This window comes from Sarcophilus harrisii, chromosome 5, assembly GCF_902635505.1.
Source record: "Sarcophilus harrisii chromosome 5, mSarHar1.11, whole genome shotgun sequence".
NCBI lineage: Eukaryota > Metazoa > Chordata > Mammalia > Dasyuromorphia > Dasyuridae > Sarcophilus > Sarcophilus harrisii.
The window spans coordinates 851,935-877,009 of NC_045430.1; the positions used below are offsets into that span (position 1 = coordinate 851,935).

Below are 25,075 nucleotides of genomic sequence, written 5' to 3' on the forward strand. Positions count from 1 at the left end.
TATCCTGACAATTCCCTGCCAAAGCCAGTGCGGAAAGGTCTAGGGGGGAACGGCCGGTGCCTCGGCCGTCACCCAGAGTCCTTCGGCTTCCAGTTGTGCCTTTGTCACCAGGGTCAGGGTCTGAGACTCAGGTTGGGGGAAGGGAAGGGGTTGGCTACGGGCCATACAGCCAGCGAGAAGCAGTGGGATTCTTAGCTCCAAGAAGAGGGGGGCCTCTGAGGAATTATACAGAGGAAGGACCGCGGGGCGCGGCAGCTAAGAAACCCAGCCTCTGAAGGCTGACAGACTGTAAGTTTAGGTCACTGGTCACTATTGGCGGTTCTGTTGGGCGCTTTGTGGGGCGGGACATAAATCCTGCCAAGAGCCCAGGTCTTCAGTGGTGACTCCTTCCTACCCTAATCTGACCCAGCCCCGGGGAGCTGGATCACCCGGACTGGCCTTGGGCAAAAACCAACCATCCTCAAAGCTTTTCCCATCTCCCGGAGGTGGAGGCTCAATGGGCCCGGAAAGGGAAGCAAGAAGGGCTGCTTCCCAATTTCTTCTCCGAACCAGCAAATTATGATCAGAGCGAAGGTAAAAATTCCATCTGAAAATGATACAAAAATAAGAAAAACAGCTTGCTCTCTGTAAAAAATAGAATCTGTTTCTTCAAAAAGCAATTCTCACAAACATCCAGGGGAGAAAGGATGAGCCGGAAGGGCTGGGATCTGGCTGGAGCTGGGCGGACATCAAGCTCATGATGCTTCTTGGTCTACCATGGTGGCTTCCAGAGACTCCCTACACTCTTGGTCTCTCTACCCTCTTGGCCTCCCATGATGACTGTTTCCCAAGACTCCCTACACGCTGAAGGTGACTTCCGAAGAACGTCTCTTGCACGGTCCTCACTTGGAGCAGAAGACCGGGTCGTGCCCTTGGGTTCTGAAGCCTTCGGACCATCTCCAAGTTCGGGTTAAGGAACAAATAAGCCGAGACCTCTCATTCTGAGGGCAGACCCAGCCCTTGGCCTGGGTTCTCACTGCTCAAAGCGGGGTTTTCCCCACTTTTTCACCCTGTATGGGACAGACATGTTTCCCCCTGAATGGATCTGGGAAGAGGGATCAAGATGGGGGGTCGGGCCAAGCTTGCTCCAGCTCTCCTGGGCAGCAGTCAAGGGGTCTCGTCACACACTACTCCGACACTGCAAACATGACCTAGAAATACTGTCCGGATGAAAGGGCACTGCCCGGCTCCCCAGCCGCCTTTCTCCCAGTACGTGGGCCCTCGGGGGCTTGACTGGCAAGGGGGGGTGCCAGGCCTGTGTGGAGAAGAGCTCCGGCTTGTCTCGCAGCCGGCCGGCCCCCTCAGCTCGGGGAACAAGCTGTTGTCAGACTAATTTTAACTACCCTCCACTACCAAGCCCTTTCAGCGTCGCCATGGAAACCAAGAAGCCCAGAAGGCCGGCCCGCCCTCCGTAGCACCTTCCAGATGGCGCACACAGAGCAGGGCGAGGGCACTGGGACGACTCCCGGGGATGCAGGTCCCCCGCTCCGACTCGGGCGGATTCCATGTGCTAAGGTCTCACGCCAGGCTTCCTGGGGCGCTAAAGAGAAAGCCAACCTGGAGCCGGGGTAAAGTTGAGGAGGCAGTTTTGGTAAAGGGCCAGAAAGGGGGCACTTCTCAGGGCTCACAGGGCCTTCCCCGGGATGCCCCTTCAAAGCATCCAGGGAAGTCAGGAAGAAATGTTTCCGGGTCTCCTGGACTGGAGGCTATGGAGCTGGAGGCACAGTTTCCCTCGTCCCCGTTCTCCTCCTCCAATCCCAACTCTTCCAATTCTTCTTCGTCAACCTCAGTGAAGGAGAACCAAAAACGGGGTACACCACGATAAGGGCCTGAGGGGATGGGTCGGCGTCCCGAGGGCAGCGGACAGGGCCTGGGGGCCTCCAGATGCTCTGCGCCAGGGGGCCCGAGGGATCCGCGCGAGGCGACCGGCTATCCGACGGGCGCCGGGACCTCCCCACGAGCTGACAAACAGCATTCAGTGTGCGAGGTCAGCTGTGTGCTCTCTCCGTCTCTCCCGCAGATGCTGCAGACCAGCTAGAAGGCTGACGGGACCGAGGGTCAGGACGTGGGATGGGCCCCCGGGGCCGGGGGTGTTATTGCCAAGGAGATCATGAGATGACCAGTCACTTTCACTGCCAGAGTTGCTTAAAAGAGGAGGGTCCCGGCGGCCCCGGGGTCACCACTAGCTGTCACTACTGGATGCTGCCGCAGACGTGATCTTCACGTACTGGCCGAAGATGGTCTCAAACGCTTCATCCCTGTGCACCATGGCACCAAACACGAGGGGCTGCGAGGAAAGCAACGGGTCGGGGTCGGAGCCACCCAGGCCCGCCACCGTCCCAGGAAAGGAGCCGCTCCTAGAGCCAGGCCCCCCACTCCCATCCTGCCCTCATTCAAATGCTCCTTTGGAGCCAGAGCCTCCATCATAAGCTGTGGAAAGTGGAGACCTGGGGTCCCGCTGGGCCACGGAGGCTGGGCCAGAGGAGACATTGAGTCCTGGTCCCAATGTCCCAGCTGCCCAGGAGAGGCACTGAGATCTCCACAGTATCTGGGAGCTGCCCCCTCCTGACAGTGGGGGCGGGCAGTGCCTGCTGGCCGGGCTGGGGCATGAGGGAGCAGCGGGCCTGGGAGGGGAAGCTGGGGGCCCAGATGGGCTGTCCCTCACCCCCAACCCCCGGCCACACTGGTCCCTGTGGCCGAGCTGACCCCCCCAGGGCCCCAGAGGGGGCTGTCCCGGCGGCCTCCCGCCAGCCTCTCACCTTCTGGGTGGACGGTGTGGACACTGCGATTCCCATGCCGGATCCCGGGAGGACAGACAGGACCTTGTACTGGAAGACAAAGCGCCTTGTGACTGGGCTGGGCCCAGACCCCAGCCCGGGCCCACCCTCCAGGGCCAGTGGGGTGCTGGGGCTTGGGGAGGTGCCCGCCCCGGGGGCCCCTGAATCATCCGGGAATTATAACAATGGTGGCAGCCTTAGAGACGGCGGCACCTTTTGGGGCCCCCTGGGAGCAGGCCCTGGAGCCACATGGGCCAGGAATATAAAAGGATAATGACCCCCGAGTCCTGGGAGCAGCCCCTCCCCCTGCTGGTACACACTGACCCCCCTGTTAAAGCACAAGCTTGAGGAACAGCAGGGCCAGGGGCTGCCCCAGGGAAGCCTGGGAGAAGGAGCAGCGCCACGGGGATGGGACGGCCCCGGAGGGAGGAGGGAGACAAGGCCACAGGCTGGCCCCAGACGGGACCGGGCACAGGAGGGACACAGAGCAGGGGCAGGAGGAGAAACGGAGGCCAGGGGGCTGTTCGGCCCAGTGCAGCTGGGATGGAAAAGGGGCGTGGAGGCGGGCCGGGGGTCCCTTTGGGAAGCCCTGAAACGGGGGGTGGGGTGCTCCCGCGGCCGGGCCAAACCTCCCCCTGCCGGGGAACTTGGTAAAGAACCCTTTCAGGAGAGAGGTGGAGGGCCACAGGAAGGGGAGGGGGATGGGACCCCGACCAGGCAGGGCCCTCTCCCAATGGCAGGTTTCAGCCCCCCCCAAGGCCGCACCTTCGAATTCCGTGATGTCCGTTAGCTTACCTTTCTTTGGAGGGAGCCGACTTGGGTCTCAAGCATAAATAAGAAGGGGAAGGGGAGGGGCCCAAGGGGGAACTCCAAGGGACCCCCCCTCCTGTGAAGGCCCAGTGTTCCCGGGCCCCAGGGTGAGCCGGGCTGGAGGCCCCAGTGCACCCCGGGAGGCCACTTTGGTCATGAGCACCCCCATTGGGATTAGTCTGGGGCATCTTTGGGCCCTGATCAGGCAGCACCGCCAGCCATTTCACACACTATGGAAACAGGGGCTCGTCCATCGGCCCCGGGGCCTGGACCCCTCGCTCCCGGCAGGGAGGGGCGGCAATCCCCTCCCGGGGCCCCCGGCAGGGGGGCCGGACCCGGCCACTATTTCTCTGCCCGTGGGGCGCGGCCTGGGAACCTCCAAGGTAGCTGGCGCTTGGGGAGTGGGCCTAGGTCAGGCCTGGCTGCCCGGCTCCCTGAGGGCATCGAGGCGTGAGGAAGGGAGCAAAAAGCAGGCAAATGGAGGGGAGGTGTGACTGGTGCAAGGGGGCCAAGTCCCCAGACAGGCTCCTCCCGGAGAGCCTCCTCCCCAGCCTCCTCCCTGCTCCTCAGGGTGGACGAGACCCCAGGCGCTCTTTTCCAAGTTAAAGATCTCGTGGAAGGCCTTTTTGGTCCCATGGGGCCCGGTTCCGTCTGCTCAGGCCCGCGGGGCCCTGCCCAGTAGCTCCTGGGGCGTGGTTGCAGCTGGAAGGCGGCAGTCCGTCCGCAGGGCGGGCGCCCCCTCTCCCCAAGGCCTGAGGCCCGCCAGGAACAGATCCCTTCCTGCTCCTGGGGGGTCCCTCCAAGGGGCTGTGGGCCTGGGTCTCTGGCCGGGCTCAAGGCCTCAGCGCCCAGGGGGACCCTCCCTCCCCAGCCCGTTTTCGGCCACGCCGCCGGGTGGGCCCTTGGACTTAGAACTCGATGTTTTGGGACACCACAGGGGCGGCAATGATGGACAAACCGTGACAGGGTTTGGGGGCCGGGATGTGGAGTGCCAAGGCCCCTGGACCCGTGGCGGAAGGAAAGACACGTGACCTGGCACACGGGGAGGGGAGCGGACAGACAGGTGAGCCCCAGGGTCTGGGGCCCCTCGAACACTCTGGCCCAGCCTCCCCCAGGGTCCTCCTAGGGGCCGAGGGCGTCAATGCCGGGCCCGGCCCACCCCAAGCCCGGGGCCCGGCGCCTCTGCTATGGGGCCCCAGAGGGAAGGCGCCTTGCTGGGGCCCAGGGCAGGGAAGGCTGGGCCCTGGTTCCTGGGTCCTGCCCTGGGACCTTTGGTCCCGTGTCTTGGAGGGGGCTAGCCCACGAAAGAAGGCCAAGCCCCATCATTGGGGCATCCTGGGGCTTTGGACAAACTCATGTTCCTCCCACAGGCAGGGAGAACACACCTCCCCACCCCAGCCCGGGGCCCAGCGGGGCCACCCGCCCGTCTGCCTTCCCGGGGCCGACTGGGGGGGGCCCCAACCCCACCCTCCTGGCCACGGTGGCGGCCCTTGAGCTGGGGTCCGGGAGGCTGGTCCAGATGATGTGGGGTGTGGGCGGCCGGGGGCGGGGCAGCGTTTGAAGATGAAGCGATCAGGAAAAACTTGATGCCCGCAAAGGCCTAAGGGCGGGAGGGCGCAGCCGTGGCCCAAAGGGGGTGGCCCCCCCATAGCCTCGGAAGGACAGAGGGGCCCCCGGTCCCCGCCGGGGGGCCTGGGACACATGTGTGTAGTGGGATCCACAGCCGGGGCCCGGGACAGGGGGGAGCCCAAGTCTCTAGGACTGTTGCAAAGGAAAAGAAAAGCCCCCTTTGGAACAGCCAGGGGTGGAGGGGCCCGCCTGCTGCCCCCCGGGGTCCAGGAAGCCCAGAGCCCCCTGGCCAGTGCCGAGCCCCCTCCCGGCCCAGGGGGCCCCTCTGGGGGGAGGTCGGGGCCCCGGAGGGAGGCCGGGGCCCCAGCGCAAATGAGCCAGCCTGGCTCACCGGGCCCCCCTGTCAACCCGCCAGGGAGGAGCCAGAGTTACCCATCATGAGCCCCACAATCCCGGGAAGAAGCGGACCAGGCGCCCCCCGGCGATTAGAGCTTCTGGGTGCTGGCTGGAACTGAACAAGCTGGAGGGGAGGAGGGGTGGAGGGGACCCCCCTCCCCTGAGCCTTCCTCCCCCTGGGCCCCCCCTTGCCCCTCCTTGCCCTTCCTACCCCCAGGGGCCTCCCCCCTTTCTGTCCCCCTCCTCAGTTCCTTCCCCATCCTCCCCCCTCACTTCTTAATCTTTTCCAAGATTGGCCATCTTCCCAAACGATTTAAAACCAAAAGAAGGGCCCGTTGGGCAGCCCCCGAGATACTGAAAGTGCTGGGGGCGGGGGCAGCCCCCTGGGGTGGCTGTCCCAAACTCTCCCAGACTCTCCCAAGGTTAGGGGTCCCTCGGTGACCGGCCACATGCCCCAGGGTTTGGGGAAAGGAAGCCCCAGAGGCCTTTCCATGAGGTGAAAGGGGCTCCAGGGGCCCAGGGGGCCCCCAGGAGCGGGGTGGGCACGCCTCCCGGGCTCTGTGCCCCCGCCCCAGGGCGTGGGCCTATAACGATGGCATTCCCCACTCCAGCCGGAGCCTCACTAGGGTCACGGGTGACCAAGCGGCCCGAGGCTGAGGCCAGGCGGGGGGGCCCGGCGCCCGGCCCCGGCCCCTGGCTGCCCCGGCCATGCCCGGCTGGTGAGGGACCTCGGCTTCTCCCTCCTGACCAGGGCCCCCCGCCTGGGTGGACCCGTGGGGGCGGGGCTGCCTGGCCGGGATTTGCAGGGAGGCCGGGGGAGGGGCGGTGGGGGGCGGAGGCCTGGGAGCCCAGCCCACCCCCCTCCCCACAGCAGAAAAGCAAGAGGCCTACCTGGGCCTTCTCCCTCCAGACCACTGGAACTTTTCGCACTGTCAGGTCTTCCTTTGGAGGGTTCCCCGAAGGCGGGAGGAGAAAGGGACACGGGGTGAGTGGCGCCTGCCTGTCCCGCCTTTCGGGTCACTCTGCTGCTAGAGACCCCCAGGGGCTCCCTCGCTGGCCAAAGGCCCCTGCCGGACCCTGCCCTGCCCACAGCTGGGGAAGTAGCAGGCGCTCCGCGGGAGGTCCCACCCTGAAGGAACCGGAAGGGGGAAAGCCCCGTTCCCACAAGGCCGGCCGGGAACTCACCACGACCTCGGACACTTCAGGCACGATGCTCCACTGGATCCGCCAGCCCCTTTCAGGACACAAAGGGAGAAAGGCCCGTCAGGCTGGGTGGGGGCCACCGGCCTGAAAGGGGCCAACCCCCCAAAGCCCGGACCCCCTCCCAGTCTCCTTCTTGCCCAGTGGGCCTCATGCCCCTCTCTAAATGGGGGATCCCGGGCAGTCTCCCGGCCCCTCCCAGCCCCAAGACTCCAGGTTCCGAGCCTCTTCCGGCCCCGAGGGTCTCATCCCTCACACGCTCTATTCAAAGGCCCTTCCTGGCTCTGACATTCGAGGTTTCTCAGAGTCCATGAACCCAAGCAAGGACCAAGCTTCCCTTGTGTATTCTGGGGGCTCCCCCATGGGGCGGCAGGTGGGGTGACGTGACCTTGGACGTCTCTCAGCCCCCAAATGCTGACTTTCTGTTCTAAGATCCCCAGCCACAGGCCGCCCCTGGGTCTGCAGAGGCCCCCCGGCCGCAGCACCAAGGTCGGGAATGACCCAGCCCAGGAGGTCGCCCCGGGCGACCAGGAAAGGAGCCGGCATCCAGGACCCTCGAGAGCAGGGCTCCCACTGCCCCCGAAGGGACCCACAGCCTCTAAGCCCAGAGAGGGCCCTGATCAGGACCCCAGGCCTCAGGGAGGGTCAGCCCAGCGGCTCCCGCTGCGGGACATGAAGGGGGCGCCCAGCTCCGGCCCAAGGCTCAGGGCCTCTGGGCAACGAGCCCTGTCACAGAAGGACTGCGCACTCAGTGCGGGGGGGACCAGTGGGAGCTCTTCCAGGAGGCCCTTCTGTGGGGCCCGGGGCCCGGCACCGACTTCTGGGCTGTGAGGTTCAGTCGCTTAGGCTAGAGCAACCCGTCCTTGGCAAAAGTGACGGCGGGGTCCGGGGTAATAGCCCCGGTTGGTGGTTTGGTGACAGCCAAGGATGGCTAAAAAATAGAATTTGGGATGGCCCACCGTCCAAGCGGCTTCATGTAACCTGTGGAGGCCAGAAACAAGGGCTTAAACAGGGGGTGAGAGGGGGAGGGGGCTTAGGACAGGGGATGTCAGGGCTGGGAGGGAGCTTAGAACAGGGACTGTCAGGGCTGGGAGGGGGCTTAGAACAGGGGTGTTGGGGAGCCCTGGCTGGGAGGAGCCTCTGTGTGCTGAGGGTCGGTGCTGGAGAAGAGTGAGCAGACTTCCTGGCCTGGCCGGGTGCTGGGGCCAGGGCCCGGCTGGTGCATGAGAACACCAGGGAGGGCCCTGCTCAGTCCCTGAGATGGCCCCTGACCACACTGGTGATGGTCCCGGTGGTCCAGGGGCAGGACTTGACGCCCTCCATGTCCCTGGGCCTTCCCAGGCGGCGATAGCAGCCTATCAGATCGTTAAGTTTTAATCCACAGTGCCTCCACCCATGTCTCATCCAGGGACATGACTCCATCTTCAAATTTTCCCCAAACACAGATCAGACCGCTCAGGGAGGGACTCGCCCAGGGCAGGAGGGGCAGGACCTGCAGCGGCCCATAGCTCAGGGCTGTCACCCCACCTGCTGGGAGTGGCCCCAGGGGCCCGGAGACGGAGAGACCCCATTGGTGAAAAATCCTGGGGATGACTTCTCTCCATCACCAGCAGCTGGAGGTAACAGAGGGGTTTCCTCTGGAAATGTCCCTCAAATGGGGGCTCTCGAGGAGACCCCCAGACTCTCCGCCTGGCAATTTCATCTAGAGGGAGGTCAGGAACTGGCGGGCTTTCCGACTGTCCAAAACAAGCTCTGGGATCAGGCTCTCAGCTGGCAAGGAGGGCGGTAAGGGAGTTCGCTTTAAGGAAAAATGGCGGGACGGAGGGGGGGGCCGGGGCTCAGCTCGCCCCACAAAACCCCCATCCACCCGTTCAACCCAAGTCGCGTGGTTTGGGAGGGAAAGGGGGCTGATCAATGGTGGGCACCCACTCAATAAGTGCATGTTAAATGACAGGAGGGAGGGAGGGAGGAAAGGAAGGGGAGGAATGGAGGTGGGGATGGATGGGGAAATTAAAAGGAAAAGAATAGGGTTGGAAGATTGGGGGGGAATGGGGTGGAAAATGGAAGGATGGAATGGTGGAAGAAGGGGTGAAAAATGGATGGATAAAAGATAGAAGGATGGAGAGATGGATGGAGGGATGGAAAGAATTTGGAAAAAACAAGGGAAGTGGGATGGGAAATAAAAAAGGTGAAGGGATGGATGGATGGGATAGAGAGATAAATGGGAGGCAATGGGGAAGGTGGAGACAGAATAAAGTTTCCAGGAAAATAAGGCAGAAAATAAACGTAAACCGGCCGCCCCGCAAAGAAAAGTCCCGTGGAGCCAGCCGGGCGTTTCTGGAAAGTCCCCAGGATCTCCCAGCCCATTAAATAAGGCAATGGCAGAGGGGGACAAATCCCGGGTGGGCAGAGATTTTCCGCTCTCCCTCCCCGGTTTGGGGAGGCAAATGCCCGGCTGGTCGGGCCGGTCCGGCCCCCTTTAAAGCTTTTCAAAGGTGCGGTCAGCCCGTTAGCAGGCACGGGCCCCAGCCGGAGGCAAGTAAGCCGGGCTGGGCCCAACAGGGCCTTTGTCCGCTCCTCCCTCCTCCCCTGGGTGTGTGGAGCCGGGGGCCATGCCAGCTATGGCTCTGGGCTGCGGTTTGACGGCTTCCCTAAATAATAACCCGCACTGGCCAGGGCCTGGCACTGAGGATCAGAGTCCTGGGGTCTAGCCCAGGCACCCGGACCTCCGTGACTGGCTTTGGGAAAGTCATAAACCGTTTTCTGTGCCTCAGTTTCCCTCCCTGTAAGGGGTGGCGATGGCGCTCCCAACCTCCCAACTTCCCACGTGGGGGTTCTTCCTAGTGCCCCTCAGGCAATGGGGCCAGGCTTTAGCCGGTGGGCAGAGACCCCAGGCAGGGCCCCGGCCGAGCGCTCCCCCTCCATGGGCACTGGGGAGGGCCCACAGAGAGCGCCGGCCCACCAGGGAGCCGCTCCTTCTCAGAAGCTACGAAGGGCATCTCAGCTTTGTTCAGGGACTTACTCAGCCTCCTCATGTTCTCAGTCAGCCTAGGAGAGAGAGAGGGGGCGCCAAGGCCCTGTTTGGGGCCCAGCCCGGTTCTCCTCCTCCGGCTCCCACCTAGGGAGGCCCGCAGGGGCCGGGGCCCGGGGCTGAGGGCACCTGGGGAAGGGGGCGCGTGAAGGGGCCGGAGGACCCACATTGAGTCCCACGACTGCCCTATCCTGGCTGGGCGGGGGGGAGGGAGGGCACCGCCGCCCCAAAGGGCCCCTGTCCCAACCCTCAAATGTCTGGGAATGAGGCCGCTCCCATCACTCCAGCGGGCCCTGCCTCTGGGACAAGCCACGGGGATGTCCAGGGCGGGCCGCGGACCCCTGGGAGGGAGCACTGCTCAAGGCCAGGCTTGTGCTCATCCTCTCTGTGCCTGCTTCCTCACCCATAAAAGTCTCTGCTAGCCCGACCCTGTCATCCCTTAACAGAAAAAAGGCCCAGGATCCCTTCTCCAGCCCAAGGGGCTCCAGCAACCCTCCAGGCCCGGGGAGGTCCTACCTCCTGGCACTCAGCGGCTCCTCGGTCTCCACCGTGCTCTCCTCAGGCTGAAAGCGGAAATCTTCCACGTATTCCCCAAATCTGTCATAGAACCACTTCTGGAGTCGAGAACACATCATCTGGCTGCGCTTGTCTGGGAGCAAGAGGGGGAGTGATGAGGGATAAACTGTGTGGCACTGGGGAGGGGGGGCGCGAATGTGTGCTGGGGAGAGGGAAAGTGTGTGTGAGACAGAGAGAGAGAGAGACAGACACAGAGACAGAGACAAAGACAGAGAGAGACAGAGAGAGAGAGAGACAGAGAGAGAGCGAGCAGAAGAAGGGTGGAGAGCTTGCAGGATGGTATTTGGGGCACTGATGCCTCCGCTGGCTGAGCCTCCTGGGGTGGCGCCTCCCGGGACCCACAAGGCGCTCCTAATGGCCTACCCGGGGATGCTCAGATTCAGGGGGACAGATGTTCGCTAACTGGACTCACAAGAGCAAAGGATAAGCCAGAGCAGGGAGATGTCCATTTGGGAGCAGCTCCCTCTGCAGTCAGGCAGTTGCACTAGATGTGTGGCTTCTGAGCCCTCTTACTTTCTCATCCAGCTCTAACACCCCCTGTTCTTGGCCCCTCCCCCTCTGACGCCCCTGTTCTCGGCCCCTCCCCCTCTGATGCCCAGTTCTCAGGCCCCCCATTGAGCTGCTGCCCCCCACAGGCCGGCGCTGGAACAAGCAGCCTCGGTGCCAGAGGCAAGGTCAGCCCGCCTACCCCCACAGACCCGCACCTGAGCCGTGGTTGGCCTGGGTCGCAGCTGCCACTGGTCCCTTGGGGGGCTGCTGGGGGGCTGGCTCCTCGGCCCTGGAGGGAGAGAAGGTTCATGGGGGGGGGGGGGGGGGCTCCGGTGATTCTCCTGTTGGACTGTCGTGCCAGGAACGCTGGAGGCGGAGGCCGGCCAGACCCCCAGCCCCCACACCGTGACTGGGTCCCCGGGGAGGCGAGCTCCCCTCCCCGTGCAGAGGAGCAAGAGGCAAAGCCGGCGCTTTGTTGTGCAACGTTTGCTGCACAGGAGGCGCCCCTTCCCCTGAGGAGCCAGCCCCAAGAGCCCCCCTCAGCCGGCAGCCAGCCCCCTCTGTTCTAAGTCCCTCTCCCAGCCTGAGGCGGGCCCAGCCACCGCCGAGGGGGACAGGAACAAAGGGGGCCTCACATCAAACAGGAGCCGGGCCTCCAGGGAAGCAGACTTGCTCCTTAAACAAAGGGTTCTGGGAAAATAGGGGCTCTGAGGCTGTGCATGCTTAGGGCCGGGGCCCAGCCCTGGGGGCCGCTTGGGGGGCTCTCATGTGACTCCCCCACCCCAAGGCATCCCGAATGTGCCCAGGGCAGGGGCAGCAGCCCTCGGCCTCCCGTCTGGCCAGTCCAGGGCACTTCCCGCTGGGGGCGGCCGCCCAAGTCAGCAAGGCAGGGCTTCCCTGCTCGCTACCTGCTGGTCCCCAGAGCTGCCCGCACAGGCGGGCCTCTACACCACCCCTGCCGCCCCCTCATTGTAATCTACATCCCCAGTCCCCTCATTGCACGCTGTGCCCCGCCCCCTCATTGTAATCTACATCCCAGTCCCCTCATTGTATGCTATGCCCCTCCCCTCATTTTACTCTTATGCCCCGCCCCCTCATTGTAATCTACATCCCAGTCCCCTCATTGTACGCTATGCCCCGCCCCCTCATTGTAATCTACATCCCAGTCCCCTCATTGCTCGCTGTGCCCCGCCCCCCATTTTACTCTGAATCAGGAACACCGCATTTGCACGTGCCCCTTGCAGAGCACACGCCCTCCCCCGGGCCCTGAGGGGGCAGGGGCGGCTGCGGGTTCGAATCTCTTGCCTGGTTTTCAGGATCTCCTGGAACTTCTGCTCCAGCTCCAGGCGCCGCTGCCGCTCCTTCTCCAGCTCCTGCTTCAGCATCTCGGCGTTGGTCTCCTCTCTCAGCTTCCGCAGCTCCTCTTCTGTGGGGGGAGAGCGAGAGTGAGCTCCCCGGGGCTCAGGGGCGCCACTGGCGGTGCCCCCGGGGCACTTGTGGGGCGGTGCCCGGGGGGGGGGCACTCGTGGGGCAGCGGGCCCGGCCTCCCTGCGCCCCGACACTCTGGGGCCCCAGTGCATTTGCTCCGTACACCAAAGGCTCCGGAGGGCCGCACTCTCCTCCGAGGCCGCAGCGACCAGACTAACCGCGGAGCTCCCTCCTGGGTCTTGTGTCCTGCGCCCCTCACGGACTCTCTCTGGCCCCCGGAGCCCCGGCTCCCACCCACCTCGAGCTCCTGGACAAGGCAGAGGGGCCGGAGATGGAGGCCAGAGGCCGGGCGGGGGGTTCTGGGAGCGGAAGCGCGGGGGGCTTGGCACCCGGAGGGGCCATCTGGGGGCCCTTTCCGCAGGGCACAAGGCCCCCCTCTGGGCTCGAGGCGGCCCAGGGGGGCTGGGGCCTAAATTCAGCACCCAGGACTCCGGACAGCTCCGGGCTCCTGCTGCTTCCCTGCCCTCCTCAGGATGCCAGGGGCCCGCTCCTGCCTCTGGTCCTGGCAGTGGCTTTAAACCTGGGTTCTGATCAGCATCTCTGGGGTGGGCGCCCCCCATCCCCGGCCAGTCAGAAGAGTTATTAAAGAGAGACATCCAGCGTGCCCCAAAGACCCTTCCAAGGCCCCTCTGGCAGGAAGCCCTCCTCATTCCCATGTGTGCCCCAGCCCCCGGGGCGGCGTTGTGCCTCAGGGCACTCTCCCTGCCCGCAGACTGGGCGCTCCGTGAGGCCGGGCCCTGTCCCCATGCCCAGCAGAGCTCGGAGAAGCTGGCCCTAGAGGCCACGGGGGCCGGGGGGCCGGCCTGGCTTCGGAGGGTGATCTGGAAGCTGCCCAGCCCAGACTGTGGATCCCTGCCCTGCCCTTCTCCTGATCAGTCATTTACTGAGTCCCTGCCCTGAACTCCAGGGCCCAGGGATAGGCGGGGGGCCTCTTCTTATGGGGTGGGGACACAGGACAGAGGGAATTGGCCCAATTTACAGAGGAAGAAACTGAGCCTGGGACTTCCCTAGGGTTTCATAGCTTGTAAGTGGGCCATGTGACTGGGCCCCAGCCCCACCTGAGGGAAGAGGGATCCCAGGCTTCCAGGGGCCTCCTCCTCAGGACAGAGTCAAGCTCAAAGTCATTGGCCACACTCCCACCTCTACCTGGACATTTTTAGCCTGCAAAGGTTACCCACTGCCCAGTACTCGGCCCCTCCCTCCCATTCTGCCCCTGGCACCAGCAGTCCCAGGAGGAAGGGGAGCTTCCCGGTCCTGGCGCAGCCCCCAGCTCCAAGCTTGCCCTGCCCTCCACAAGAGCAGCTCTCTGGGGGCCTTCTTCTTCCTTTGGATTCCCTAAGCCAGCCCAGGCCCTGACATACAGCAGGTGCTTAATAAGTGCCTAATGAAGGAAGTGACCTCCCTACAATTTCTGACCGCTGCAGAATCCCCTTGGAGGCAAGCTCATCTGGCCCCTGCTTGAACGTGCTTTGAGGCAGGGAGCTCACTGCCGCCCTCAGGGGCACCTTCTCCTTCTGGACCCGCGGGGGTCAGGGAGCACAAGAGCCGGGCCGCCCCGCTGACTTCCACCCGCTGTCCCACGTCTGTCCCGGGCTCCCTCTGCCCATTGCCACGAGAGGGCACAGCTGCGTTCTGTGAGTGCTCGACCACGCAGCGCCCCCCTATCACACACACACCGCCCGGCAGCTGCTCTCCTCCTGTAGCTGAGCTGGGGGGAGAGGCTGGCCCAAGGGCCCCCACCCTGCACCCCAGGGGCCCCCCCACCTTGCTCCCCGGGGGCCCTGCTGGCGCCCGCTCCCCAGCAGAGGGGCTCTCTCCCAGCTCCGGGCCCACCTGCAGGGAGGAGGAGCCCCCCAACGGCATCACAGGAGCCTGGCCGTGAGCAGCCGCCTGTGACAGATCTGGGTCAGTGGCAGCACTGAATGCATCCCCTGCTCTGCACAAAGGCCGCCGGGCCCTGGCATCGGCTTCTCCGTCCGGGCGGGAAGGAGCCCGAGCCGCCAATTTTCAGACAATGGCAGAGCCGAGAAGTGCCCATTTCCCCTGGAAACCCGGTTTCTCCCAGGCCGCTGCCAGAGCGGGGACGCTCTCAGCACGTGAGCACAGGGCGGGGAACGTCCCACACCCCCTCCCCACTCCCCAGCACCGGGGGCTCTCCCGGCCCAGCGCCCCCTCCTGGCCGCCCAGCGCCCTCCCAATCTGCCCTGTTCCCCACGTCCCCAGGAGCGCGTGGGCCTGTTGGGATGACATGGCGGGGCCGGGGGAAGGGGGTCTGGGCGCCCTCTCAGTGGTGCCCGGGATCAGACCTTGCCTCCAGTTCTGCTCCTGCACGTGCCCGGCACTTCCATCTTGCCCCTCAGCCCCCCCCCTTGCAGATCACGTTCCCCGAATGCTCCCGCCGTTCACGGCTCCCCCAATGACGCCCCAGCGCCCAGCGTGTGTCCATTTTGTCGCTAGTGCCGGGGAGCGCGCTTTCTCTGACTTTTTGGGAAGACTCTGGGGCCTTCAGGGACTCGGGCTCTCTGGCTCACCCTGCACAGGCTGTCAGGGCTAGCGGCCTCGGCAGAGATCCCTGGGAGGCGGGTTCCTCGGGCCCCCGTCTCTGCCAGGCTCGGTCCGCCCTGACAGCGCCTCCCTCCCAGGCGCCTCCCTCCCAGGCGCCTCCCTCCCAGGCGCCTCCCTCCCAGACGCCTCCGCGGCTCAGGGCTGCAGCGTGAGCCCCGGCCTCCCGCCGTCCCACTGGTCTCACGCACCGTGTTGGACGTTAGCAGGAGCTGAGTCGGTGTCCTGGTGCCGGGAGGATCCGGGGCCCGTGGAGGTCCCAGGAGCACAAGGACTCGAGCCCAGACCTGCTGCCCACAGCCAGCTCCATCACCTGCTCCATTCTGCAACCGCCCCCAACCTGGCCTTGGGCTGGCGCTGCCCCCCAAGGCCGAGGGCCCGTGATGACCCCCTACCAAGCCTAAGCCCGTGGGCCCTGACAGCATCCCCCCCAAGCCCAAGCCCTTGGGGCCCTGTCTCCCCCCTCCCCTCCCTCCCAAGCTGCCCTGACAGGAAGAGAATTGAGAGGAGACAACGCTCGCTTGCAGCTATTTTTAAAGCCGTTAACAAGCTCTTACGGAGGAATCCTCTGGCCCAGAATTCGCTGCGCCCGGCTCCGGCCCAAAATAAAACTCAAGTGAGAATTCTTCAAGAAAACGGCTTTCTTCTAGGCCAGCGGTGGGGCCGGGGGAGGGGGGCCCCACAGTCCAAGGGCACGTCCTGAGCACGGGTGGCCCTGGCCCCCGAGCCCGGCCCTGGTCACCTCCCGCCCTGAGCACAGTCACAATTCTGTACTGATTCTAGCAGAAAGAAGGTGGGTTTTCTCCTCCGGCCCAATCCCCGCTGCTTCCCACAGGGGAACAGAAGCTCTGAGGGCACAGGGCAGAGGGACTAAGAAGGACTTGTGGCGAGAGCCCCAGCGCCCCCGATCGAGAAGGGCACTCTGCTGCCACCCTGGCACACCCGGCCTGCCCAGCCTAACCCACTCTTGCTTCCTCGCCTGAGTCCGGGCCAAACTGGCCCTTCTGCTCCTGGCTGCTGCTGTTAGTGCTCAGGCCCACCCCACACTGGCACAATTGCCCACTCTACACCCCACGCCAAATCTCCAGCTCTTTCTGCCCCCCACCAGAAGGTGGTGGGGTGAGGCGGGACCCTGCCCGATGCTCGGCGGGATGCAGGTTTCCGGGCCGGCCTGCCCAGCCCCTGGCATGGGGACCCCAGTGGGAGCAGGTGTGGCAGTATGGGCTGGCGAGCCAGACCCAGGAACCCCAGCACTGGACTCTGCCTGCCCCGTCCGTCTCTGAAGGGCGCTGGGTCAGGAATTCTGTTGTAACCCCAATGCGGCTGGGCACATAATCACAAAAGCCTGTCCCACACCCCCGCCCCAGCAAGGTGGGCTCTACAGGGCCCCAGAAAACAGATGCCGCCTTCCCAGGCCCCCACTCCCTGCATGGGAGGCCCCACTCCCTGGTGGGTCCCCCCTCACATGGCTGACCGCTGCCCCTCAGCCCCCCCCATCAGGGGCTTGACTCTCAGCCCTGTGCCCATGAACCTGCACCTGCACGTCCGGGCCGAGCTCAGCACCCTCACCCACGCCCGCTGGACGCGTCTATGTCGGAATCTCAGCGGGTCCCAAACAGAACTCGTTACTGTTCCTCCAAAACCCTCCCCTGTTCCCAATTTTCCTGCCCCCCGGAAGGTCCTGGGCTTGGGGCCTCAGGGTCACTCTTTCTCTCTGCTCCCCCCCCACCCCAGCAAGTCTGTCCCCAAGGTAAATTCTCCCTCCCGCGGCCCCCGCCCCGCCCAGTGGCCCCCCACCCCTCACAGCGATCAAACGGCTGCCGCCCGAGTCCACTCCAAGCTGCCTTCCCTGCCCCCTCCTCATCCGCAGGATCCGCCACAATGCCCCCCTCTGGCCTGGAGCTGCAGGCGCCAGGCCCACTCTGAACTGTGACCCCCTCCCAGAGACCCGGTTTCGGGGGGCCCTGCCCTCTCCCACCGGCCCCCATCCACCCTCCTAAGCGGTGGCCAGGGACGGGGCACCAAGAACACCAGGTTTTCTGCAAGGACCCGTGGGATCGGACCCAAAGTGAAGTGAGCGGAACCAGGACTCGGGACAGTCAGCAACACTGCACGACGACGGGCTGAGAAGGCCTCGGCTTTTCTGCTGGGGACAAGGCTGCCCCCGGCCCAGGAGAGAACTGACGGCCTCTGAGCGACGATCGGAGCAGACTTTTCCCCTTTGTTTTTCCGGGCTGGGGCTTCCTGCCTTTTCTCTCTTTCACAAGAAGGCGAATAAAATGTCTTGTGCGGCTGCACATGTATAAACCATATCCAGCTGTTTGCCTTTCCAAGGGGCGGCCAGGAGGGGAGGGACAACATTTTAACATTTTAAAAGAAAATAAAAATAAATTTTAAAATGAATTTTAAAAATGTTACATGTGATTAAGAAAAGCTGAATTTTAAAAATTAAAAAATTTTTAGAGAACACTAGGTTTTGAATCCTGGGAGTTAGAGACTGATGTTTATCATCTACACAAGCGCAGTTCAGCCCCTTTGGGCCTCATGTAGGTCCCTTCTCGCCCAGTGGCTGGCTGGGGGCCCTCGTCCCCAAGGACTTGGCTTCCACCCTGACACCCCTGAAAGTGGCCAAGGATTGTCCCGGCTTTAGAACCCTAAAGAGCCACACACTAAATATAGAAGCGACTCAAAGGGTGAGCTCAGCATTCCTGCGCTCTGGCACACGTTGTCCTGACAGAGAAGGGTGCGCACATCACAGCCGCCACCAAGCCCAGCCCCCGGCCTTCTCCAGAGCTGGGCAGACGGCCTGCTCCTCCGCCAGATATGAAGAGGGGCGAGATACTGAATGACCTTCCCCGATCTCAGGCCCCTCCAGCCCTGACACCCCCTGTTCTAAGCCCCCTCCCAGCGCTGACATCTCCTGTTCTAAGCCCCTCCCAGCCCTGACATCTCCTATTCTAAGCCGCTCCCAGCCCTGACACCCCCTGTTCTAAGCCCCCTCCCAGCGCTGACATCTCCTGTTCTAAGCCCCTCCCAGCCCTGACATCTCCTATTCTAAGCCGCTCCCAGCCCTGACCCTCCTTGTTCTAAGCCCCCTCCCAGCCCTGACACCCCCTGTTCTAAGCCCCCTCCCAGCCCTGACATCTCCTGTTCTAAGCCCCTCCCAGCCCTGATGCCTCCTGTTCTAAGCCCCTCCCAGCTCTAACATTCTAAGCCCCCTCCCAGCCCTGACACCCCCTGTTCTAGGCTCCCCACTCCCAGCCTCATTCATCCTGGGGGCACCCCATTCTCTCTTCCCCCACCACTCACACAAATTTTCTACCTCCAGTCTGTCCAACCTTGTGGATCATATTATTGATTGGTTTCAGGTCTGGTGAAGTTCTAGACTCTTTCTGCGATTCCCCTGCACACTCTCCCCACTTCTCTCATCCTCGGGAGTCCTTCTTTCTCCCTATTTTGTTCCCCTAGGGAACAGCAGTGAACAGACTGACTAATGCCCAGTCCCTGAGCTCCCTGGGAGAACTAGGTCAGGCGCAGAGGGCAGCTGGGGCACAGTGAGCAAGGCCCGAGTTCAACCCTGTCCTCAGGCACTTGCTAGCTGTGCGACTGAGAAAGTCAATTGCCTCCATCTGTAAAATGGGGACGATCACCGCACGCCCCTCCCGGGGTCTTTGTAAGGCTCCAATGAGTCCCACGTGCTGCTAAGATTTGTGCTCCCTGTGAGCTCCCTGACCCCTCCACCAAGGCTGCTTTGTGAGGGTCCTGAGGGGAGGAGACAATATTTATCATCCGCAGCACCAGGACCCTGGGCTGGCCAGGAAGAGGGACCAGACTCGGGGCCCGCCCAAGGGGTCATGACTGGGAGCAGCTCGGCGGGGGACAGATGGAGCCGGCTCCTTGGACAGCCCTTGGGACCAGCTACCCACAGAGGAAGGCCCTTGGGGAGGGGATGGGCCCCCACTGGAGGTCAAGCCAACAGTGTCCGCTGGGAATGTTGTTTGTGCTCAGGGCGTGCTGGCCACCGAGCTGCTGCTCTCACAGGCCTGAGAAGCCCAAGCTGCTGCCTTAACATCCTTGGGAAGCCCACGGTCCGGGGGCTGTGCAAGAGGGCCACGGACTGTTCAGGAGGGGCCCATGGGCTGTGCAAGAGGGGCCCACAGACTTCAGGGGGGCCTGCGGACTATTCAGGGCAGGCCTGCAGAGCTCACTGAGCATGGCGCGGACAGGGTCAGCCCTGCGCTACAGGGACTGCTGTTGGGAGGACAGACCCAGAGGGAGGCCCCAGGGCCAGACGGATCACCCAGAAAGACAGAGGTGAGGGGGATGGACCCACGCTTTCCCAGCCTGTGGGCAGGGGGGGTGGTCCTCCAGGAGAAGCAGGGGTCACTCATTCCCTGGGCTTTAGGATCACAGGGGCTCACATGGAAAGAGGTGCCTGGGCTAACCCCAGTCCAAGAGCACGGCAGGATTCGGGGGAGAGGGTGGTCAGCGGGCCTGGGACAGTCTCTGCCTGCCAAGACCCCACTCTGGGAGCCCCACCCTGAGCCTCCATGGCCCCATGGCCCGGCCGAGGGTAGGGAGGGCCTCCAGACAAACCAGGACAGGGACACGGCCTCCTGGCCCCGGGGAGGGGGAGCCTGCCCTGGGATATTCTGGAGCCCCCAGTCACCTGCCTGGGGGACCATTTGTACTCTTGAATATTTCATAAGTGAAGAAAAAGCCCGGTCTGCAGCCATTATCTCTTCTCCCAGAAGGATAATGAGCTAATTGACTTCCTGAAAGGGGGGGGTGGGGAGCAGGGAAGAAAACATCAGAGCCAGGAGGGGCCTGAGAACATGGAGTACCAGGAATGGAGGGAGAGAATCTTAGAACAGGGGGTGTTGGAGTTGGGAGGGAGCTTAGAACAGGGGGTGTCAGGGCTGGGAGGGAGCTTAGAACAGGGGGTGTCGGAGTTGGGAGGGAGCTTAGAACAGGGGGTGTCAGGGCTGGGAAGGAGCTTAGAACAGGGGGTGTCGGAGCTAGGAGGGAGCTCTCTGCAGGGCCTGCCACTCTCAGCCAAACCCATCTGAGTGAAACCTCTCTCCCGCTCTAGAAGGATCAGTGGCTCCCTGCTGCCTTGAGGGGAAGCCCTCCTCCTGATGCTCAGCATCCTCCAGGCCGGCTCCCCACCTCTGCAGACCCGTCCCCACTTCCCTGATTCATGGCTGTGCCCGAGAAGGCTGCGCGCATTCTCCAGGCTGGGCCGCCCGCTGCGGCCCCCAGAGCCCGTCCCCCACCAGCCAGCCAGCCTCTCAGAGACCAGGTGGGCAAACGGAAGCTCAGACTTCTGGCTGGCGCCCTCCCGCAGACAGGGCCCAGCTTCCCTCAGGGAAAGCAAGCGGCCCGGCCCAGCCCCCAAGGGCTGGGCGGCTCTCAGAAATCTACCTCTGCTGGCAGGGGGCAAAGAGAAGGCGTCTGCACGGTGCAGAGGCAGAAAGAGCTGAGGGGTCCCGGGGCAGGGGGCCTTTGGGCCCGGCCTTTTCCTCAGAAAGCTGCCACACTGATTCCCCAGGCCTGCTGGGGCCAAGCCGTGGAAGCCCCTCCCCTCGTGGCGTTCCTCCATCAGCAAGGGGCAGACAAGGGTGGTCCCTGGGGGAGGTTGGGTCTGAATGGGGGGCTGACTGACTGGCTTTTGGCCGGCGGCCCCCCACGAATGTCCCGAGGCCTGCCAGGCCAATCAGAGGAGCCCTGTAGGCCTCCCTTGGGGTCATGAGGAGAGGCTGGTGACCCCATATTGGTTCTTGTCAGTGAGATGGATGCACTGACGCGCTCGGTTCTGTGTCTCGTGATTTCCATCCTGGCCGCACCCTTCACTGCACCTCTGTTAAACACAGTTCACCCTTTGGGAGGCTTCAGTTATGCCCGTCTCCGCACCCATCCCCTGAAACCCTGCTGTCTGCCCTGTGAGGCAGGGAGCGCCCCCTTCCCAGAGGCAGCCGGAGGGCACGGGGCCCTCAGGGAGAGGATACTCCCTTCGGGGAGCAGGCCGTCCTGATGGCCGGTGGGGGATCCCCTACCCTGGGGAACCTCTGGGTCTACGGTGGGACTGCGGTGTTGCAGGGGGACCATCCCCCTCCTCCCTGCCCAGACCCAGCACCTACAGGCCCCTGGCAGCTGAGCCCTGGGCCAGGCTACCCAGCAAGGTCTGAGGCCCACAGGCCCACCCCGGCAGGCCGGGCCCTTTGGAGGCAGCAGGGCCTGGCCCTAGAGGGGCCTGTTTGGGGCCAGAGAGGCTGGGGGAGAAGGCTCTGCTCACCCCCTTGGAGAGGGGAGGTTGGACTCCCAGAGCCCCAGACCCTGATGCCAGCCCCCAAATAGTGCAGCCCCAGGGCCGCTCCTGCCCGCCCGAAACCTTTCCCAGAGCCTGCTTCTCCAGGCCCCTGCCCGCCACCTTCCTTGGGCTACCTCAACAGCACCAGAAGCTTTCTCCTTAGAGACCCAACAGCAAGGCGGGGTCACCCCTCTGCGGGGCTGTAGCCCTAACCTGGGGCTCCCCCCAGCTCCCTCCCAGCTGTGGGGTACTCGGCCCCCCCCCTCCCCCCAGGCCCTTTTCTGTGACTTACGCAAAAAGTGTTTTTCCAATAAGGCGATTTCCAGGTGCCCTTTAATTTCATTTAGTCGGTCGAATTCTGTCCGGTTATAATCCTGGACTCCGGCAGCCATGATGAGAGTGCCCGGACCAGCCTGAAGGAATGACAGAGCGCAGAATGTGAGGGGGGGCCCAGACCACAGTCCCCTAGAGTCCCTCTCCCAAGCCGGGCTGAGATCACCGGCCAGGCCGCCAGGCTCTGCTCTTCTTGGCTCCTCCCGACACCTCCGCTGCCCTCACACTCCCAGGATGCTCGGGGGCTCCAGCAGAGGGAGGAACCAGCCGAAGCCCCCCTGGCCAGCCCTTTCATCCTCTCTGATGTGAAGCAGCAAGCTCCTCCCAACGCTCTTAGGTGCTGACAGGCAGTCCCAGGGCCGGCCCCAGGACGGGTACCTCCCGAGCATCTCAGGCAGATCACGTGTCCCCCCTGGGGGGGGCCTATGGGGAAGGCCTGAGGAGGATCCCTAGTGTTGCCCCTTCCCAAAGCACAAGACAGCCTGGAGGAGGGGCTGGAGCAGCTGGGGAGGGACAGGGCCCTGTGATCCCAGGAGACAGTCTTGCAGATGGTCCCTGCTGTCAGGGCCGCCCAAGGGGCCTGCCGAGGTGGGGAGCGCCCTACTTTCTGTGGGCTGGGCAAGGGAGAGAGCGGCTGTTATCACATCCAGGCGTTTCTACAGGCTGTAAATGAAAAGTCAGACCTCAGCATGAGGGACAGGCCTGTGACCTGCAGACATCCAAGCCCACATAGCCTTCTGTGAGGCTGGGGGGGTAGGGGGCTTCCTGTGAAGGACAGAGGGAGACCCCACCCTCATAGGGTTTATACTTGGGGGGGGAGAAGGAGTCTTCCCAGGGAGGACAGTGAGCGATCCCACTTGTACTGGGTGGGGAGGCAGGGCAGGGAACTTCCCAGGGAAGACAGAGAGTGGGGTTACATTCTGTAGGGGTGGGGCAAGGCCCTCCTCCCAGCAGGTCTCACTGACAGCTGGGAACTGGGCTACAGTAAGGATCAAACGCCATGTGGCATCCCCTTCCCTGCTCACAGTTTTGGGGCCCAGACTTGGCATCAAAGGCCCTCCTGGGTCCCCTGTTACTCTTCTGCACCAGTCCCGAGGCCTGGCCTGCTAAAGCTTTTAAAGCCTAATTCCAAAAAGGAACAGCCTCCTTGCTAAAACTGTCCTTGACTTCCACTGGACTCCCTCCTTCTGGGGCTTCTCCAGGGTCTCTGCCTCACTTCTCCACATGGCAGCCAAACCAAATGCCCTCATCACTCCCATCCCAGCTCTAAGACCCTCAAGGCTCATTGTGGCCTCCAGGCACAAATCTGTCTCTGCCCACAAATCTCTAAGGATGTCCCTTTATCCACTTTCCACTCCAGAGATCCTGCCCTACTACCTATTTCTCACCCACATTGGTTTCTCTATCTCTGTCCCTTCTTCCCTTCTCTCTGCCATTGGACAGATGGTGCTCTATTTTACAAGTACTTAGCAGGTACCTGACACATGGACCAAAACAAAAAAAGGCCCCTCAGGGCAGGGGAGGAGAGACATAAAATAGACCATCCTAAGGACAAAGTCCTATCAGTGGGGAGAGGCCCTGTGTTGTGCTGCAAAGTCAGCCTCAGATTAAGTGGAAGGTCATGGAAAACAGAAGCACTGCCTTACTGAAGGCCGTCTCTTAAAAAAGGAAACAGAACCTGCAAAGGGGAGGCTGTGTGCCTGCCTTTGATGTTCGAGGCCCACCTCCACATGAACATGCCCTCATTCCCCAGACCCTGCCTGGTAGCAGCAAGCACAGGCTGGGCCTCTCTAACCTGTCTGTCTTTCGGGCCAGGATAACTGGGTACCCTCATTCCCCAGAGCCTGCCTGGTTGCAGCAAGCATAGGCTTGGCCGCTCTAACCTGCCTGTCTTTGCAGCCAGGATGAGTAGGTGTCATCATTCCCCAGAGCCTGCCTGGTTGCAGCAAGCACTGGCTGGGCCTCTCTAACCTGGCCGTCTTTGGGGCCGGGATGACTGGGTGCCCTCATTCCCCAGACCCTGCTTGGTTGCAGCAAGCACTGGCTGGGCCTCTCTAACCTGGCCGTCTTTGGGGCCGGGATGACTGGGTGCCCTCATTCCCCAGACCCTGCTTGGTTGCAGCAAGCACAGGCTTGGCCTCTCTAACCTGGCCGTCTTTGGGGCCGGGATGACTGGGTGCCCTCATTCCCAGAGCCTGCTTGGTTGCAGCAAGCACAGGCTTGGCCTCTCTAACCTGGCCGTCTTTGGGGCCAGGATGACTAGGTGTCATTATTCCCCAGAGCCTGCCTAGTTGCAGCAAGCACAGGCCGGGCCTCTCTAACCTGGCCATCTTTGGGGCCGGGATGACTGGGTACCCTCAATCCCCGGAGCCTGTCTGGTTGCAGCAAGTACAAGCCAGGCCTCTCTCACCTGGCCTTCTTTGCTGCCAAATGACTGGAAAAGCAGGGGAGGAACTATGCAGATACAGTTTTTCTACATCTCAGCCCAGCTTTTGATGAAGTATCTCCTACTTGTGTCTTATGGGAAAGGTGGCAAGAGCTGGACTAGATGAGAATGTAGTCTAACCGAACTGCCTTGTGAAAGAGTTATCATCACAGTGGATCTGTGTCTAGCCTGGGGCTGTTAACCACTTTTATCCTTTAAATAATATGTTTTCCCTCTAAACAGGTAAACGTCTGTCTATGCTTCTTTTGAGTCCTGTGTTTATAGATTAAATTTTCTGTTTAGTTTTGGGGTTTGTTTGTTTTTTTCCAATAGAAATGATGGAAAGTCTATTACTTCACTGAAGTTTCGTCTCCTTCCCTGAAAGATGATCCTGAGTCTCACTGGGTAATTAATTCTTGGTTGTACCCCATGTCCGTTATCTTCTGGAATATGGTATTCCAGGCCTTCTGATCCTTTATTTTAGAAGCTGCCAAATCCCGGATAATACCAACTATCGCTCCTTAGTATCTGAATTGTTTTTATTTGGAAGCTTGCAATATTGTTTCCTTGAGATTGTAGTTCTAGAGTTTTGCAACAGTGTTTGCTGGGGGTTTTCTTGTGGAATCTCTTTCTGAAGATGATAAATGGACTCTTTCAATGAGTATTTTCCCTTCTGTTTCTAGAATATCAGGGGAGTTTTCCTTAATGATCTCTTGAAGAATGCTATCCAGGCTTTTTTTTTTTGGTCACGGCCTTTAGGTAGGCCAATAATTTTAAATTGTCTCTTCTGGATCTATTTTCCAGTTTGTTTTTCCAATGAGGTATTTCACATTTTCTTCCATTTTTTTTCATTCTTTTAAGTTTATTTGAGTGATTCTTGTCTCATAGAGCCATTAGCTTCCATTTGCCTCATTCATTTTTAATGGGTGATTTTCCTCAGTTAGCTTTTGTATCTATTTTTCCATTTGGTTAATTCTATTTCTGAAGATGTCATTTTCTTCAGTGGATTTTTTTTTTTTTTTTTGCATTTGACCAACTGTATTTTTTAAGGAGTTGTTTTCTTCAATTTT

At 62.1% G+C, this 25,075-nt stretch overlaps 1 protein-coding gene across 1 annotated transcript in view; it reads right to left on the reverse strand.

Moving 5' to 3' along the window:
• Window positions 1–332: 332 nt before the first annotated feature.
• Window positions 333–25,075, reverse strand: part of GRAMD4 (GRAM domain containing 4) — a 43,999-nt gene continuing 19,256 nt past the window's right edge. Inside the window, exons 3-15 of the mRNA XM_031938536.1 lie at window positions 21,540–21,660; window positions 12,193–12,313; window positions 11,103–11,176; window positions 10,339–10,471; window positions 9,667–9,839; window positions 8,244–8,493; window positions 7,751–7,772; window positions 7,211–7,364; window positions 6,776–6,856; window positions 6,483–6,544; window positions 5,094–5,226; window positions 2,799–2,995; window positions 333–2,326 (exon numbers count right to left, since the gene is read on the reverse strand). Of these exons, the coding sequence (XP_031794396.1) occupies window positions 2,222–2,326; window positions 2,799–2,995; window positions 5,094–5,226; window positions 6,483–6,544; window positions 6,776–6,856; window positions 7,211–7,364; window positions 7,751–7,772; window positions 8,244–8,493; window positions 9,667–9,839; window positions 10,339–10,471; window positions 11,103–11,176; window positions 12,193–12,313; window positions 21,540–21,660 (1,626 nt within the window). The 3' untranslated portion in view covers window positions 333–2,221. The remainder of the gene's footprint in view (window positions 2,327–2,798; window positions 2,996–5,093; window positions 5,227–6,482; window positions 6,545–6,775; window positions 6,857–7,210; window positions 7,365–7,750; window positions 7,773–8,243; window positions 8,494–9,666; window positions 9,840–10,338; window positions 10,472–11,102; window positions 11,177–12,192; window positions 12,314–21,539; window positions 21,661–25,075) is intronic.